The 20183-nt window shown below is 36.3% G+C and overlaps 1 protein-coding gene across 1 annotated transcript; it reads left to right on the top strand.

Annotated features, from left to right (window-relative positions):
* Positions 1-203: 203 nt before the first annotated feature.
* LOC145998508 (SUMO-conjugating enzyme UBC9-A) lies at positions 204-12450 on the top strand. Its single transcript, XM_083134930.1, has 6 exons — positions 204-362; positions 5642-5750; positions 6313-6396; positions 7812-7929; positions 9178-9322; positions 11884-12450. The coding sequence occupies exons 2-6, from the start codon at positions 5685-5687 to the stop codon at positions 11951-11953; spliced, it is 483 nt and encodes a 160-aa protein (XP_082991056.1). The 5' UTR covers positions 204-362; positions 5642-5684; the 3' UTR covers positions 11954-12450.
* The last annotated feature ends 7733 nt before the right edge of the window (positions 12451-20183 follow it).

The raw sequence follows: 20183 nt of genomic DNA, 5'->3' as shown, positions 1-20183 counted from the left end.
GGGAAGTTGCGAATTTTTCCCGTCCTGACCAAAAAAATTCGGTCCCGCACAGCACACCCCATGAATCGCCTAGAATGACATTTATCGCATCAGTGTCAGTGACTGATGAAAGTGATGGGATGATGAATCCATCACTGATGCAAGCAATGAAATAATGAATGGAAATTAGGACACCGGTGCTAAGTATGAGGAGATTTTGCGAATTCTTAGAGATCGTCTGGATGTAGATCAGAGATCCCAAACATGTCAAGTGCCATTTAAAATAACTTGCTTGGATTTATTGTAATGTGTCTGTGAATAAAATAACATTTACAAAAAAATTGTTCTCTAAGAATTGACAAAACACGGATAATTAAAAACAGGTAATTTTTGAAATTTGATTTTCTTAGCTTTGGTGTGTGGTAGATCTTCTTTAGTTTTGTTTTGTGGTAAATTGTTATCGAATAAAACGGGACATTTAACCCGAGAAAGAATGGAGTCTGTTCTGTGAGACCAAGAGGTTCCGAACTTCTAGAACTAGACACTACCCCATACCAAGCTGTCAATTCCTATACCTTTCATAGGGTGACCAGATCCTTACCAGCAAAAAACAGTACACACACATACCATGACAAACTTTCTTCAAAAAAGGAAAGACATAAAGGACAACAGTTTTAAAAATAATTATTCTTTTATTTGATGAATCCCCAAAGTATATGAGTGGCATAAAACAAAAATGAAAACTAAATGTAAAATTTGACATATTAAACAAACTACAGTTGTGAGCAAAATTTTGTTGAGAACATGTCACTTACACTTTAGGTCTTTAAAACAATTCCAATAACTTCAAATTAACAAATATTTCATAATCAAATGTACCAATATTTAAGTATCATCCTTAATGGTTCTGTACTTTTGCTTCGAGTGAATAGCATGTAATAACTTTGTATTTTCCACAACCATATCATGGAATTCACTACAGGTACAACTGAAATTATATTTAGTTATTATCAGGTGTTTCAGAGTTTCAGTTTTCAATTGAGATTTCTCAGTAGTCCACATGTTATTCATTAATGAGAAAACTCTCTCAGTGGGTGCATTTGTGGCTGGAAGGCACAAACTGAACTCTACAATAACAAATACCGATAAAAGGAAATACATTTTTCCTGAAAATATTTGAATATCTCAACCCATCTTAAATCTACTCTCATTTGAGCAGTGTTCAATGCTTTCAGTTTTTCAAGAGTAGCATACGCTCTTACATTTGAAATTTCATCAGAGAGATAAGAATCATTTTCTTATCTCTTTGCACTCCGCTCAAAGGAAGGAAGTAGCGCACCAACAATGGAAACAATTTCGTAGCTTTATGGTTCGACGAATCTGTGTAAACTGTAATGTAATTTACCTGATCCAACTCTTTCTGAAGCCCTGCAATTGCATAGGGGTTTATCACATTTGTTACGATCGCTTCACATTTTGTTCTTGCACAAGCATATTGTGGTTCGAAGCACTTCTTAACAAGTTTCGAACTGCAGTCTGTAGAATGAAACGATTGATTATGTTGCACTGTATGAAATGCAAAACACTCTTTTGCTGCTGCCAATTTTTGTTCTTTATGCCCAAAATTTTTGTTTCGAAAAATGTAGAAAGAGTAGCAGCATCAGCGTCGGCAGATTTGTGTTTTGCCGTTTGCAGATGTCGTGTTATTTCAGACCTACCACTGTTTGCAATTGAAAACTCACCTGAACATTTTTCACAGTGAACATCACTATTGCTTTTGACTCTCTTAAGAAATGGATAAAGAGATTTCAGTTCTGAATTAAATGCACATTTCCTCCTAGGAGGCATCTTCGCCCGACGAGACTTCCACTCTACGCACCCCGCAACAACTGGAGAGATCGGCGCCACCTGGCCCTTCTGTTCGCAACTGTCTACAACCTGCTCTCAGGCGTGGTAACTACGCATTGTTCTAACCGGATGTTCATTCTCTCCAGCCCGAACACAACAGAAAAGTATGTACTGCATAAACTGTTGACATGGAAAAAACAAAAGAAAATATAAATAGAAAATAAATATTTGGACTTCGGAGGCCGGAGTAGAAATCAGGACATTTCGCAGGACATATGTCAAAGAAAGGACATATCTTAATTTTATACATGGCTTCGCATTCGGCAGAACAGCCCATCAAAAAAAAGGACTGTACTGCGAAAATCAGTACGGATGGTCACCCTAACCTTTCAGCATCTTTCCCTAGAATGAGTTGGTGTAGCTGTGCTTAATTGTTCTTCATAAGGTTTTATACAAGAATCAGTTCGAGCAACACGCTGGCATTGCGAGATCCAGTCTGGTTGTTTGTGTGACTACTGTATTCATTTTTTTTCTCTGAGAAGTATTATATCATGATAACAGTTTCATACATCGGAGAGACATTTCTTAAATTTTACACAAATGAGTTTCTCCAAGGTTGACAACGTTCATCTCCGATCTATGAAATTGTTACCTTATATCATTAGTAAGCGGAATAAATTGGTACAACATTGTTTCAGACTTTAATGCTTGTGTGTACCTTTTCAAAAATTTTCTTGGGGAAATCTGAGTAGCAATACCTGCCTTTTCCTCCCTCAAAATACCTATAAATATATTTTTTGACAAAAAAAAAGTGACAAGTGTGTCATTCTCCTTTCGATAGGTAACGGTTCCGATTGTTTTATGATTTCTCCTAGCACAAAGATTATTTATCGTAGAATTTTGGAAATCATTGTCACACGAAATTTGAACCTTCCTTCAGACTTTAATGCTTGTGTGTACCTTTTCAAAAATTTTCTTGGGGGAATCTGAGTAGCAATTCCTGCCTTTTCCTCCCTCAAAATACCTATAAATATATTTTTTGACAAAAAAAGAAGTGACAAGTGTGTCATTCTCCTTTCGATAGGTAACGGTTCCGATTGTTTTATGATTTCTCCTAGCACAAAGATTAATTATCGTAGAATTTTGGAAATCATTGTCACACGAAATTTGAACCTTCCTTAAAGTAATGAGCGCTGTTTGGATTCGAAAAAAGTTACTTATCTTGAAAAAACAACTTGAAAATTACCTTACGCACTTCTCATGGACAAGATATTCTCCGTCGACAAGCGAAAGTAAATATCGTAGAAGCGTGGGAATGAATGTAAAAGTAAATCGGAACCTTAGTAGAATGCATTTAGTGACTTTATTTTAATGCTAAGGGAACCAAACCTAACCAGCCTAACCTAACCACGATAGCATATATTGAACAAAATATTAAGTGATCGCTAAAAGTCCACAGTATGTGTTAACAGACATAAATCGAAATCAAACCATGTAAAAATTGCATTCGTAGCATGATGAAAATGCAATAAAACAAAAGGAACTTGGGCTCTCCTTTTTTCCATGCACTAGGATGGAAATATTTATGAAAGCATGGGAGTCAAGGAAGTCCGAAATTAAAACATTCTATAATGAAGCGATGTTGTTGAGTGCAGATTACTGTGGCTAGAGAAATTAAACGGTGGCCACTGTGTTTATTGTTCACCTTTTTGAAGACTGGTGCAATAAATGCATACATCATTCTAAGGACAAACAATCTGAATGACTACACATTTATTTGGTAACAGTATAGTATAGAGAAAAAACATTTCACTCGTTCATTTCGTCATTTTTTACATTCGTACTTACTTATTATGCATTGCGAAACATTGTTTAAGGTGGGATTTTGCTTCTTTCACGAAAATAGCTTCAATTTTACACATATCGAGTAATTATTGTTCGTTCCTCTCACACACAATATGGCGGAGAAATCTTGACTAGCATTGTCGATGATCAGTGGGTTTGCAGTGTTGCAACCTTCTTCACCGAAAAATACCTACTTTTGTGTTACTCATTTTGTATTTTTTTCCGGGTTTGAAAACCCCATGAACCATGAACGGATAGCCCCACGAACCATGCATGCGTAGCCCCACAAACCATTCTAATAGCCCCTTGAACCATGCACGGATAGCCCCACAAACCATTCATAAATAGTCCCACGAACCATGCACGCAAGGTTAGATTAGGTTCTTTTAGGTTAGGCGAACAGTTAAAATTGTCATGTTCTGGCAAAACAATGGCGAGTTTGGAAACACTGACCAGAGGTTATGTCATAGAATGCACGGAACATTTGGTTCACGTAGTCGAACATAATGGAGGCAAGAGCGTTTGTGCATCGGAGAGACATTAATGTCGAAAAATACATGATTTACTGGCTGAATAAGTTGAACGAAGGGAGAAAACACTGCCACGAGCTTTCAAAAGTCTACAGAAACTCAGTTCCGTAAGTAGTTTCTCCTGTCAATTTGAAGAAATGTGTTTTCCCTATACCATACTGTTACCCATTTATTTATTTATTTTCACCTATAACAGAGCTTTGGCTCCAATTACAATAGGCGTACAAGATTGTTGTTAGGGTAACAATTGCATCTCCGAACAACGGATTTCTTCATTTTTACACAAGAAAGTGCTTACTGAAATGAGTTTTTCTAGCATTTAGATAGTTCCTGAAGGTATTTTCTTTTATTGTTGAATGTGCTTGAGCGGAAATTCATGTGTTTTTCACGAGAAATATCTCTCCAACACACAATTGCTGTTGCTGTTCTTTCCTTCCTTTACGAGAGCCGGATGTTGCACAAGTTTGATGACATAACTTCCTGTCAGTGTTTCCAACCACGCTGTTGTGTTGCAACAAGATGAAAAAACGATATATACATTCCTGATATTACTACGACCCAAAATTTTAACTGTTTGCCTAACCTAACCTTGCCAGAATGGTTCATGGGGCTATCCGTGAATGGTTTTGGGGGTTAACCATGAATGGTTTTTGGGGCTATCTGTGAATGGTTTTTGGGGCTATCTGTGAATGGTTTTTGGGGCTATCTGTGAATGGTTTTTGGGGCTATGCGTGAATGGTATTTGGGGCTATCCGTCAATGGTGTGTGGGGCATTTTTCGTTTAAGAAGGTTGGAAACACCATACACCCACTGATCCACAATGCTGTGCCCGCCATACTGTGTGTTACAGAAGCCAAAAAAGGATGAAGAATAATTACTGTTATAGACATTATTTTCGTGAGAAAAGCGGTATGACTTAAGATGACCGGACCCCTGTCCGATTTTCTTCATATTTGGCATACTTACTAATAGAGGCCTGCTAATGACGAATCTGAAGTTAAAATTTGTCGGGAACGTCTAGAAATTGCAAAATAATTGCGAACCATTGACGTGTGGTTAGGTTAGTTTTCGTTAGGTTAGGCAAACATACTTAAAATTTGGTGTCGTGGTAATATCAGGAATATATATATTTCATTGTAAAACAAAAAAAATTGCGAAAATCGATGGTTTCTATTCCGAAAACTAATGCCTTATTTTAACTTATTTTGCAATTTCTAGACGTTTCCGACAACTTTTAACTTCAGATTCATGATTAGGAGGCCTCAATTAGTGAGTATGCCAAATATGAAGAAAATCTGAGAGGGGTACCGGTACCGTAGTACAGAGTCCCTCTTTGTCTAAGGTTATTCTTCAAATGCAGCAGTAGTGGTTAAGACTGATTTGCTACATAATGTTTGATTTGATTTGTGAGAGTGTAGGAGATTTTATGTATTTTGCAGGAAGTGAAATAGAACAGATTGCTGAACAGGTGATAGGACCAACATGTCAGGCATTGCCATTGCAAGGCTTGCTGAAGAACGAAAAGCTTGGAGGAAGGACCATCCATTCGTACGTATATTTTGGAATTACAACTTTCTTCAGTTAAGAGACTTGTGTTTGGATCTGCTTTTAATGTACACACCTACTTCAAAGTCTTATATGTATGTATTGTCGCATTGTAGAGTTTTTTTTTCTAACTTATGGTTGTTATAAGCAGTTTAACATATTTTTTTTCATCACGCACACTAAGATATTGCTACTATGTTGAAGTACCAGTATTGATAGATCTGAGAATTATCAACTTCATTATGCGTATCATCTTACTCATATTATCCACTGGTATATTTGAGTTCTTGTTCAGTAAGTACTCACTTGTATAGTGGAACCGCAGACAAAAGAGCCTGCGCAGACCCGAGGCTCCTGTGCATCGTACTTCCGCATGAGGGGAGGGGCAGAGTGGAGCAGGCTTCCTTATGGCCCAAGGTGAACAGATCAAGGAGAAGGTGCGCGAGGGATATTTTGGCCGAAGGTTCTTTTATTTGTGGTCACTATAGTTATGCTCACATATTATGTTATACATCATATTTGTGATGTGATAAAATAATTGAATTCTTATTTCCGTTTTTACTAGGGTTTTGTTGCAAGGCCAATGAAGAATCCAGATGCATCGTTGAATCTGATGAACTGGGAATGCGCCATTCCAGGAAAGAAGTCTGTAAGTGATACAGTGTTTTCCTCTTGCTTTACAAACCAATTTTACTTGCTCATCTGTATTTGAATGGAATTCATTGCCAATGAACAGATAACTGATACATTAGTGTACAAATCCAATACAGAATGTCAAATATTTAGTGAAGAATTTGAATTATATCTCTCTCTCACACTCACTCACTCACTCACTCACTCACTCACTCACTCACTCACTCACTCACTTACTCTCTCTCTCTCTCTCTCTCTCTCTCACTCTCTCACTCTCTCTCTCTCTCTGTGAGTGTGGGGGGGGGGGGTGCTGCATGTGCACATTCATCTCCTTCATTGGATGCATGTGATTGTGAGGGGTTTGCTATAGAAACCTTTCATGTGATTGTGAGGGGGTTTTGCTATAGAAGAAAAGAATAATGTGCATTTATAAAATTATTTTTCAAATTCATTTAAGAAAATGCACATTGTGGGAACTCATTGGCACACTATTGATGTTGCATAATCCTTTTTGTGATATCTTGATACAGGTTCTAATTTCTGTTCTAATTACATAATATCTGCAAATTGCAGTTTCAAGTTTTGTACAATTATTTGTATAAATTTAAAAATCAGATTTATATTACTTTGATCATGACATTTACTATTCACAAGACCAGTTCATTAAATGAAAGTTACATAATGTTATTGCTGCTGAGTTGTTTTAAATTACTTTTAATTTTTAATGACTGTCAATGTATATGTTCAGGTAAATATTTAGTTTTCAGGAAATGCTGCTAAATAGTTGATTGGTAGAGACGTGAAGTTTTTGTTTTAACGATAACACTGAAAAGTTTAGGAAAGAACAATAAAGTGTTTAAAATATATTTGGGTAGGTTAAAGAGGCAATTTTTGGTGTTTCGGAATTGGTAAATAATTCAAATTATGTATGCCATTTTTCAGAATAAATCCGAATTTTACTTTAATGTGAAATATGCCATGTAAACTGGAGATAACACTTCTTCTGTTCAAAGAGAGTCCTGACCTAGCTGGTGAATGTTCAATTCAAAAGAGATTGTCACCCTTCATTTATTGCAGTTTGGCAGTTTAGTGTTTATTATATATTTAGTGGCTGGTCGATGAGATGAAATAGTTTTCCAAATGCAAGAAATCTGGCCATTTCTCACAAAGATAAGCCTTAAATTTATATATGTTTGTGTCATTAAAACTAAACTTTGTCGGACTTTTCCAGAACTGAACAATGTGAAAATCTTAAACATGGAAGGAACAGTAAAGAGACATGCAAAAATAACAATGAATTTTGACCTAAACACCAAATTGCAATAAAAAATTACATCGAAATTTAGGGAAAAATAAAACTAAATCTTCACGTCCCTATTGATTGGGTAGTAAAAGTGAAAATTCTGTACTCATTTTCCACATTCATTCCAGACACCTTGGGAAGGAGGTTTGTACAAACTGAGAATGATCTTCAAGGACGATTATCCATCAAGCCCTCCAAAGTGCAAATTTGAGCCTCCTCTTTTCCACGTAAATGTATACCCTTCAGGTGGGTGTGGCAGCTGTTAGTTTTTTTATTGACATTTCTTAATGGGGTAGTCGACGTGTAACAACTTTGTTCTGTTAAGAATATTTGCTTTTGAAGTCAATTGAAAATTAATTATTCAAATTTTGATTGAAAGTGTAAATTGTGACTAAATACTCAAGCGTTATGTGATTATTTTCTCATGTACTACATGTTTGTTCTCTCCATTGCATACATTTGCTTTATGACTTTGTTTATATTGTATTTCTTATGTCTTGTGTGCATAATAATATGTCCATCTGCATGTGTAACCATTGGGTTACAGTTAACCTGAGATATGGACCACTATTCACTTGTTTCCAGGGGGAGGGGGGTTGGTTGAGCTACTAAAATATGCTTGTTATGGATGTTCTATGCTGCTATGTGCTCTGAAGATATGTTGTTTTGAAGTAAGTGGTTTATTATTTAGAATTAGGTTTTGTTACCATTGCATTTCTCAATAATTTCTTCTTATTGTTCATTGTTCGTGTATAAAAGGAAAACATTATTATTTTTCACCAATCTTAAACCAAACACTTTCCTCATCCTTCTGTATAATTTGGGTCCTCCCAGAAGGGTAGTAGTGAACTTGACCCACCAAGCAAAATCCCGGTGCACCCTCTGACTGGGGCAGTGTCCCTCTTCTAGGATGGCAAATAGATGCATACACTATACACCCTTGCCATAAGAACAGCTTGGCCATACATGAGCTTGTATTTTTCATTCATAGATGCCAGCACAAAATCAATTTTTTTTTTCATTGCACAAATCAAATAAAGCTACAAAGTTGATAATTATTTTATATGATTTTACACGTGGCAATTGAGTTCTAAAAGATGTGAAAAAAGTGTGTTATTAATTTTTTTAATAATAATAATTCACAGTTTAAATTGAACTCTTCCAAATGAACATTTCTCCATCAGTTCACAAGAAAAGTTTTGAGGCAACCAACTTCTCTTTATCCTTTTTGCAACAGCAGCTAGAAGAGCTATTTGTTTTAGGTGGTAAATAACCATTCATTTCATTCTGTATATAACTCAAGACATTTGAGTTATAAAAAGATTGTCACTCGCAGGAAGCATTTAATATTCTGTGTTCTGCTATACATCCATTCACACATTGTTGATAGTGCTCCTACATCTAATATTTTCATTCGTGTATGTTTTGAAGCTTCCTTATCATAAATGAATGTCTAAACATCAGATACTTGCAACCATTTGTTTATCTTGATAGGTACCGTGTGTTTGTCATTGCTTGATGAAGAAAAGGACTGGCGACCAGCCATAACAATCAAGCAGATTCTGCTAGGCATCCAAGACTTGCTCAATGAGCCTAACATAAAAGATCCTGCTCAGGCAGAGGCATACACCATTTACTGGTAAGATGTTCATTATTATTATTATTATTATTCTACAGTAAAGTTTAGTTTTGTGTTTAGATAGGATTAAGACTGATGCAACACAGGTTGCCCTTGAAGGGCAACTGAAGGTTTGCCCTTGGCCAATCCAGTGGTGTCTGTATCAAAAAGTATCTGCGTATTTGTAATTTCATTGATGTCATCATTTTCATTCAGAGTGCAACTTAAAATGCAGGAAAATGAAAAACCTGGGAAAATTTTGTAACATTATGCTCTATTGGGACCTTGAAGATTGAATGTATAATGTGGGAAAATGTAAAACAGAGGAACATAGAATCTTGGTTTCACTATTATTTCATCTGACTTCCCTGGCTTCATTGGCTGGCGACAATTTTGGAAAAATAATTTCAGTGATGCATCCATCACAGTCAACCACTTCAGTTGCTCACAGACACTGATAAGAAATGCTGAAAAAAAAGCTTTCAGAGCTTGCAGTTGTATCACTTGTTACGCTTAAGATTCCGCAAGATAAACCAAGAGGTTGGGATGTTGCAGATGGTATACAGGATGGTATAGATGCACTGGAATTTATTGAAAAAAGCCCAAGAAAAGTTATTATTATACCACCATTTAAGATTTTAGATTGGAATCTCAGCCGTTACTTATGTGTAGTACCGGAACAAAAGTTTCTTGTTGAAGATGTATTTCCTTTAGGTGTTACTTCAATAGCTCCAATGGGAGATACAGGCTTCTTCTTGACCTAGCGCTTAGAGCATGTTTTCAAAGTGAGTAGAAAGCAGAGAAGAAGTGTGGTATAAGGATATATTTTAAAATGTACCCAAGTGATATAAGTGATAAAGAATGGAAGATAATAGAGCCATATTTTGAACCTAAAGAGAAAAACCAAGAAAACATAATATTAGAACAATTATTAACGCAATCCGCTATGTGATGAAAACAGGATGTCAATGGAGACAACTACCTAAAGATTTTCCACCATGGAAAACTGTGTATACTTACAGCACCTAGCAATTCAAATAATTCCCATGAAATCTAGACAGTTTTGCTTTTATATTTTACCTAGAAAACATAGTATTCTATTGTTATTTTGGCAAGATTAATTGCAAATCAAATAATTTTTCAGTGCCTAGCAGACACAACAATGTGATGGTGCTAGAACCATGTTTGCAAGTCTTCTAAGCTATGAACTGCTTTATCTCCAAAATTCAACTGAACTGTGTGTGATTCTCCTTTAGGATGTATACGAGTCACCTGTTATTCATGTGGACCTTGAGTCCTGAGATTATTTAAAGTGTTTTAATTTTCTGAAGTATTATTTTGAATGAGCATAAACAATTTCCAGTCTTTACTTCATTACTGTTAATAAATTAGTACAAATATTGATTTATTGAACTTCACATAAAATACATTAGTGTGATTTTTCATGTCCATATAGAAGAGAACTATTTGTAAATGATTAATGCAAAGTGTTAATACTAATTAATTGTATTAGCCTTGAATTTTTGGAAATTTCACCTTGAAAATCTCTAGGTCTTAGAGTATGTGTAGTGGAACCTCGATTTTACGTTTTTCAGGGAACCAAGGTGATAGAACTTAAAATTTGGGAAAATGTAAAATCGAGGAAAATTGTGTAACATTTTTCTGTATTGGGACCATCAAGATTGAATGTATAATGCAGGAAAATGTAAAACCAGGGAACATAAAATTGAGGTTCCACTGTATTAGGACAGATAGAATGGTTCTTGTTTTCTCATCAGAAGATTTGGTGACATTTGGGTTGCCTCTTGTGTTTAACTTTGTGTGGGGAGGCTTAACTTCTGTTCCTGCTGCAGGTAGGTTCTGTGGTACTGCATTGTTGGGTTGTGCCTTATAGTCCAGATTCTGTACTAGTACTTTATGTCGCAATGCACAGAGCCTTGTATGGTGGGTACACTGGAACCCGAATTTTATATTTTCCCATATTATACATTCAGTCTTGATGGTTCCAACATAGCAAAATGTTGTAAAATGTTCCTCCATTCTACATGTGCCTTGATTTTAACTGGTCCCACCAAAAACGTAAAATCGAGGTTCCACTGTATCTAAGTTTTATTTAGTACACCCAGGCATACCGTGGTGGTATTGATTGTTACCATTGCATGTGTTTCTTGGGTATTTTTTTTCCATATCAGATTTTACCTGCATAATTAGAATATATTGAAAGCTGCTGATTATTTTGGGCTGGATTCTGCTTAAGAGAGATCTGTCTTTGTTACCTGTAATAATTTGTCTGGTGTGTGCTATCATCTTTGAAACAATCCAAATATGAGAATAGCTGAACATTGAATTTGTAGTAACTCGTGGGTGTGTCGTAGGTTTGGTTCCCACCACTGGCAAAAATGCAGTTTTTACCTCAAGATGAGAGAGAAAGTGCTCTCTCGAAATGTAGTAGAATTATTAAATTACGTTCTGATTTAATAGTATCCAGTTCTGATCATTTGATCTTTTTTTTTACCTAACCTAACATAACCTAACTGTGTAATAAGTAATCAAGTTTTATATCCGTAATAATTTCTTTACAGCCAGAACAGGCTTGAGTATGAGAAAAGAGTTCGTGCGCAGGCCAGAGCAATGGCTCCAACTGATCAGTGAGTGAAGCCAGAAGATAAGAAGAAACGTTTGTCCTTTTATCAGCATTGTATTTGCAGTTCTAAGTGCTGACCTCTTCCCTGACTGCAGGATGGACTGCTCATTCAAAGACTTGAGAATTTGAGTGGGAGTGAATGTTCTTCATTTTGTGTGTGTTAAAAAGAAGTTGTTCTACTTGTCAGGCATAATTGTAGGGTCTATTAATATGACATATCATACTATCCTTGTTCCATTATGTTTTATTTGTAATAGGTTTTCTCTAAAGTATGTACATGTGTGTCTGTAAAAACATTTTCCTTTATTATGGCTTGATATGCTTACTTTAACAACATTGAGCATATCAGGATTTAATTTGTTTTGCATTTTCTTTTCTACGAAATGTAAGGTAAATATCTGTAATTTATTTCATATTGATCTGAAAAAAATCATGAGTAACATTTACATTATTTGTATTTTTAGCATAATTTTTCATTATATTTTGTTCAGTGATATCCATACAAAATAATTTTGAGTTTTTTTTTTTTTTTTACCCCCAACGAAACCTGTGTACGAATCATTGCTTCTCCAACAGACCAGTCATCTTGGATAGAACCCACTAGTGTGTGGTCATTAGAGTTCTGGAACCACCTCCTTTCGTAACTTGCCTGCCTGCACCTATGCCTAGATGAAATGGGGCTCTTAGAAGAATAGAAGAAATTTTATAATATTTGAACTTGTATCTTTTTTTGTGGGTTTTCATGAAAATTTAAGGATGGGCCAATGTGAAATGTTTGCTAGTATCTCTATAGTATCCATATAACATTTACCAATAACTGATATTTTACCAATTCAATATAAAATTGGAAATGTTACTTGAATAATATAAATAGTTCATTAATCACATTAATTGCTGTATGTAACTAGATGACTCATGGTAGGGGCAAGATCGCGAAATGATTGAAGTATGAATTTGCCTGAGACCATATGTTTGTATTCATTTTGGTGATTTTTTTCCGGTGGTCGTTTGGGCTCTGTTGACTGACTTCCCCTCATAAGTGACACCAGCTTTAATTTAATTGGGGGGCACCTGAAAAGAGCTGACTACAACAGATTATAACAATTTGGTAAGAATCCCTTTCATCAGGGTAGTTGCTTATCTTGCTACAATATGCTTCATGGTGTGGTTCTGTAAATGAGCTGAATATGCGTGGGGGAAAAAAAGTCTGTTTCCATGAGACTCTTCTTGTTCTTGCGACTACTTAATTTCGAATATCAATACAGCAACATGGAAACATACAATAACTGATATATAATTTAACTTAACTCATGTAGGACTTATTTCAATACGTAAAGGACATGTGTCTTTTTTTCTTCCATAGAGTGGTTACTGTTCAAAAGTGATCGAGGCTGGAGGAAGGTGGCAAAATTTGTAAACAAGAAAATTAGGAAAATGGGACAAAAGAGGATGGCAAAATATACCCATTTTAATATAAAAACTGTTTCGTCATAAATATTTGTTTGCAATTACTTAAATGAATAAGTAAGTACAGAGCAATCCATTCAAGTGTAGACGGCTGCATCGGTGTTTGCGCTATTGGCAATCGAGGTGCTCACAGCCATATGATGGCATTGTAAACTATCCATGAATCAAGTGCGCAAGTTTCCGTAGCTAGTTTAAAGAGTGATTTTTTTACTTACTGTGACGTAAAGTGGTAAAATTTTGGAAGCAAAAAAAAACAAAACCGAAATAGGTATTACCTCCGTGGCAAAATCATCATTCATCCAAAATATAATATCCAGTTATAACCACAGAGGTATCAAGTTTTGACCCCTTATGCTGACTCACAAAATATCGTGGATCTCGAGCACCCGATCCCAAGCATACAGTATCCTTCCACTTTTCTTGAGCAGTCGCGATTAGCTATCGGTTTCCATATTCGTGGTCGTCTAGCCACGAAAACGGATCCAATCTCAACATGCACAGAACAAGATGGTTTATAGTTACGATTTTATCTTAATCCCTCATTATTGCTTCAGTAAAGTATATGTTAGAATAAACCAATATATATATATATGGAATCATTAATCAACAAAAAATAACATTTACAAAACGTCGGAACTTCAATTTTGTGGCAATTTATTATAACAGTCTAATCCCCGTACAATTCATAACTTTCCCCAATAACTGACAGAGACGCCTTCACAAATATAACTGTACGTAGAATATAGTAAAACACACATGCGTAATAAATAATTTATTTAGCATATGTACCCTTAAAACATATGAAGATAAGCACACATATTAAATAGATATTCTGGCATGGCACTGGTTTAGGTGATCGGAAAACCTTATGTTCTTTTGTCGGAGATATTCTAGAAATCAAGCTATTGAATTTAGACTGTACTGTGGTTGCATGGAATAAATGAATTAAGTCTCGATGCACAAAAATGAATAATTCAAACTATTCCAGAAAATCATAGGAAACTAAAACATTAACACAAACCAAAATGAATTATATAAATATACTTAATTATTCCATGTCGAAACCAGCAGTCAAAACGGCACAGTCAAATCCATGTGTAGACCAGGATCCGATCACCTTCGCCAGTGTGCGAACATGAAGAAGAGAGCTCCTTTCGTATGTATGCCACTACTGCCACTGCTTTTATCTCTGAATAAAACATCGCCCGCAGCCGTGGCTTTCTCCTTACCTGCCCGACATCGAGATCCGAGGGTCTGGTACACTGACGCAAAACTCCTCGTGAATTCAACGAGGAGAATGTGGTGGAGCTTTTAAAATGATAATTGCTATAAGCAAACACCACATTACCAATTTATGAAAGAAGATGCTAAAACTGGCCACCTTCGTTGTCCACACATTTTTCACACCTCTTGATGAAGTTACCCAAAACTCTCTGCAGTTCCCGTTGATTAATGTTCTTGATGGATGTTATGTTTCAGTTCTTCCAGGGTGTGTGGATTTGACTTGTATACAGCATTTTTTAGCTTACCCCACATTGGATTTAATCTACCCCAGTGGACTGTTTGACAACATGGAACTTTACACCCGGGAATCTTGTTTCAGATTGCCTTTGAACTTAATGTTTTGATTGAGTTAACACACATGAACCATAAATAAATACACACTGTGCAGTAGGAAACATTTGCTGAGCCACAACACACTTTGCAGTTGAATACATAGAAAAACACAATACGTAACAAGTTCCCTATCACTTTACAGTCGCCAGACTAATAAACAGGCGCCACAATTAAAAATAAGGACCCTAATCACTTCAGTCTCATGTCTACTTTCAGGACCTTGGTAAAAACTGTTCAGTTTCTACACCACCACCCCCTCCTTTTTCACCAGCTTACGATGTAGTATGTCTTAATAAAGATGTATCAAAAATGTGTGCGCACAGAAGGTGAATAGTTTGAATAAGTCTGGTAAGTAAATCAAGTTTTGAAATTATTACGGAAACTGTTGTGCACTTGCTTCAAATGGCCATGAGTGCCTCACTTCTGATAGCTCAAACACGAACGTGGCGGTCTACAATTCAATGAATTGCATTGTACTATGTGCGATATGCACTACAGAATTAGTCATTCATTGACATTTTGCCAATGAATGTATCTTCTTCAGTACATCCTTCTGTTCAAACAACTTTTTGTAAAAGTTCACACACACACATGTGATTAGAGTTCACATTGGGACCATTCCGAAATTCACTCGAGTTTAACACATTAAACGAGTTATGGTAACTTGGTGTCCCATAAGTGCTTCCGTGTTTTTCATTATGCTGTCCCAAAAATCTCATTCTGTGCGTTTCGTGCAAGAACGAGATTCACCAAACACACTGGCCAGAAGGCTGGTTTGTTTGGTGAGAATCGTCTGCTGGTTGCAGACAACGCACGTACTGATGGATTCAAACTGCACTAGTTCGGAAAATGTATTATAATTTTAACAGATAGCGATATGAAGCGACATGCACAAGATGAGTATGTCTTAACCGTTCTTAGAATGTGATTAAAATGAGTAACAGTGTGCACAGTAGAGTTTATTTTTGCCATAAGGACATTCCTTCCGCTGGACGCCATGTGGAAACTTTCTCCAAACAAAAAGCTGCTCCTGCACTTTTGCCTAGTGTGTCCCATAAGTCTGTAAAATAACGGGTTTCACCAGATTCACGAATAGAGTTATTTTCGTTTAGTGCGTTTGTTTTGTTAAGACTTTCGGAATGCACCTCCAATTAATTAACATAGATTTCAAAGTTTGTACTGAAAGAGCATTCTTATCACTTGTCCACATCCCATTCATGTATGAAAACACTTGTTCCAGGTGAACAGAGAAGAAACTCAATATTTTAAGAAAAGTGGAATATGGCACATTGTTGACATGAAATTGTGAAATAATTTCTACCCAACAATCGCTAGGTGATGTTTTTCCAATATTTTCTGCATTACGTACTGCTTAATATGTACATACTCATTGTACAGACCAGTATCATCTATAATAGGTAATGGAGCCACTTCCCGAATGAAATTGTTTTTATTTTTTTATTTTATTGCTGTTCAGCCAGGCATTCCTTCCTTAAGTTTTATTCAACTGAAGTCTTGTAAACTCTCAAGGGTACAATCCACTTACAGTGGAACCCGATTTTACACTTTTCCGCATTATACATTCAACATTCATGCTCCCAATAGAGCAAAATGCTATAAAATTTTCCCCGATTTTACATTTTTGTCAGCTTGGTCCCCTAAAAAAACGTAAAATCGAGGTTCCTCTGTATTTAAATATCCAGCTGCATTTTGACAATAAATGGTGATGAAAAATCCTTGTTTTCCAATTTATCATTACCACAAAAAAAAGGGACATTTTGACATCCCATTTTAAGTTCCAAAAAAATTGGGACAGACTCAAAAAAGGGACTCTGAACTAATATGGATGTCTGGTCACTTTAGGCTGTAATTAAACACCATTTATGAAGCAAGAAGGAAAAAAGTAGCCGAAGAGCAATATGACAGTCTCTAAAATTGAGTTCTGGCATGCATTAGGCATCAAAATCTGAATTTCAGAAATTAGATCACGTTGATCACTGATATGATTGTCGTAGTGTTATTTTGATTATAATGTGACTATCTCATATCTATTGACACAACTGTATGCAGGCTGTCTTTCAACTGTCAGATCAAGTCATATTAATAGGGGTGTGCAGGATCCCGAAAACTCGGGACCGGGATCGGGAAATGAATTCCCCATCCCGATCCAGACTTTTTGGGATCCCGAGCAGTCTGAAAATACCGAATGGTCATTTTAAATAGTTGTTAATTCTAGACGTTTTCGGCATTGCAAGTGTCTAGAACTGATCGGAAATTGTTTGTTTTTATTCCAGAAATGCAAAAACAATCACTTAAATTGTAAATGACGCGTAGAATTTGAGATTTTCAGAGGTTCGGGAAATTTTCCGTCTTTGTTGGGAAATGGCGAATTTTTCCCATCCCGAATGTCGGGAATAAAAAAATTTCCCGTCCCGACCAAAAAAATTCTGTCCCGCACACCCCTACATATTAATATACTAGCATCAACTACAACTTTAGTGGTCAATAGCATACAAATTGTCAACATCTAACCTTTCATTAGCATTTTCAACATATGTCAAAATGTATGCCACCTGTTAAATATCTATATTCATGTTGGTTGGCCTGTTATTGTTATTACTTCATGTCCTCGTTAGCAGTAGCATGGAATAAATTGAAGAAACATCCTTCTGGAGGTTGCAGATAAAGACCTTAAAATGTGGAGAAATTTAACATCCAGAAGTGTATAATCAGGGTTTGTGTGTGTGTGCATGTGTATGTGTTGTAAAAGTAAAACTACATTTTTTTTTGTAAATTTTACATCAACTGATATATACATCACCTTCATTTAGGATAATTTTTCTTTCCATGTCCCACTGCCACAAATTTACAAAGAGAAATTTCATTTTTGCAATCATCAGTGTTGAGATACTTCAATAAAACTACAATATAATTTGAATCCAGAGCAAAAAAAAAAAAAAAAAAATAACATTCAGTAATGCCAGAACTGAAATGGACCTCCTGATGGCATTGAGATAATGCTATTGCCTAGTAATTCAAAGAGTCCCAGGTTCAATCCCTGATGAAACATCATCACACAGTGCTGATGATCACTTTGCTTCAACATTTATCTATTGATAAGGAACTTTGTGAGTCCCAGAATTGCTTTATACAGGAACTTGTCAGAAAAATTCCCGCATGACACATGCTCCACGAATCGAACATGGGTCCCCTGCATCAGTGATTTATCCACACCCCCCTAACACCCCCCCAACACCCTCCCAAATTTTGGTGAACACCCTCCCAAGCAGAAAAGTGGAACACCCCCCTTACAGGGGGGGTGTAAATATGGATGTTTATATCAACAATAGAATGACAATCATTTGTAGCTGAAGAAGCGTAGTCCAATGGACCTTTCGGTCAACTGAAACCAAAATGTAAAGGAAGGAGGGTGGAATGTGCAGCATGGTCATTTCCTGGAAGCACTAGCTCCCTTGACAAGGCTTCCGTCAGCTCTGGGGAAGGGACACTGCCATCTGGAAAATGTCAAACTCTGACCTCTCGCCCTCCTTACAGGGAGCATATTCCGCGCACAGTGTTGACAGTTCATCGTTTGAATACCTTATATATTTCTTAAATACGTTACAGATTCGTAAATTCAATTATTCAACCCCTGAGTCAATGAAATTTACATTTTGTTACATTTTCCTTTCGATTCTTTCATGTGAAAGATGTACGATAAAAGTAAGGGAAGAAATTAAAAGATATGAAGAGACACTCATAAACAGTGCCGCAACCACAGGGCGGCAGGGGGCATTGTCCCCCACCCTCCTGACCTTGGAAGGAAGTCCATTCTAGGGGAAGCAAACATTGAACTAAAAAAAAAGACTAGGAGAATCTAAGAATAGCAGGACAATTGGATACTCATGATGGAATTAGTTTTTACGAGATCCTTGCATTTTTCTTCGAGACGGCCAAGGGCACTTGCAAGGGGCAATTACCCCCCTCTCGATTTCAAATTTTATACAAATAAAAATACATTTCGTAAAATTTTCTTGATCGCTTCGCTCGCAATACCTTCTATTCTTATAGTCCAAGTTCAGAGCAACAGCTATGGGGCGGTGGGAGTTGGCCCTGGGAGCCAAACGATCTATATGAAGAAAAAAAATGTTAAAAGAGAATGCCATGGAGCCCCGTAAAATTATTAGCACCCTATTAAAACAATTTCTTTCTGTGAAACTTAATATGAAATATTAATGATGACACCGTAATCCAAGAAGTCATTAATCAATCAAGGGATTCCTATTTGTTTGTCAGGTGTCAAAATATGTATTTCAACTATTATATAATAAAATTCACACAATATTTTGCAAAATGGTTAACGTAACCAGTCGGCAAACATTGTCTGTAGTGATGCAAGAGTCTTCCCTTTGAAGGAAATAGAGTCCGTGGTGGACATCCATATTTTAGCAAGTACAAAATAAATGTATTACAAATTTTTACATAGTTCATCGAAGTGTAGATAATATGTAACCATTATTATTTAATTAATTCGATTTTTCTTGCATAACAGAACACAATGGTGTTGGATTCTCCTTAGATTCCTTTCTGCGGAAAAATCTTGCATACTGGAAACTAGAGGGAATCATTATGAAGCATGATTTATAAAAGGGCTCCCTTAATCAGTTCTTCAGAGAGGCCCATTAATCGTCTATTAACATTATCAACCTGTAAATATCAAGTAGAGAAAGGAATAAGACAATGAATATGATGAAGAGAATGATGAGCAACAGACAGGAATGGAGGAGATGGATCGAGGCAACCAACCCTACGCTATGATGGCTGAAGGGGACTAGAGGAAGAAGAAGAAATATCAAGTAGATACAGTCCCTATTAGCCTATTTATGCTAAACTTTATATTCTTTGCCAATCTGGAAAGGTCAATATCGAAAAAATGCCATTTGATGTTGCTCGAAGTTTTTTTTTTTTGTCCTTTGCTGTTTCAAGATATCATCCCTTTTGTGTTACTTATCTCTTTTGGGAGAGGTGTCAAGTGGTTCTGTGTACCCTGCTATATCTGCCAATGCGACCGACACAATATATTAAAAATTTGCCCCCTCTAGGATTTATTTTGCCCCCCCCCTACAAAGAATTCCTGGCTACGGGCCTGAGTGT

This window comes from Lepisma saccharinum, chromosome 14 (genome assembly GCF_977018435.1).
Source record: "Lepisma saccharinum chromosome 14, izLepSacc3.1, whole genome shotgun sequence".
In the NCBI taxonomy this organism is placed as follows: domain Eukaryota; kingdom Metazoa; phylum Arthropoda; class Insecta; order Zygentoma; family Lepismatidae; genus Lepisma; species Lepisma saccharinum.
The sequence above is the reverse complement of the archived record's forward strand: the minus strand, read 5'-3'. Positions and strand labels throughout refer to the sequence as shown.

What these genes read in the sequence shown, in the direction of transcription:
- LOC145998508 (XM_083134930.1), top strand. Translation starts at nt 5,685, where the DNA reads ATGTCAGGCATTGCCATTGCAAGGCTTGCTGAAGAACGAAAAGCTTGG. An exon ending in CGTAAATGTATACCCTTCAG is followed by an intron (nt 7,930 to 9,177) that starts GTGGGTGTGGCA and finishes TTATCTTGATAG; the next exon opens with GTACCGTGTGTTTGTCATTG. An exon ending in GAGGCATACACCATTTACTG is followed by an intron (nt 9,323 to 11,883) that starts GTAAGATGTTCA and finishes ATTTCTTTACAG; the next exon opens with CCAGAACAGGCTTGAGTATG.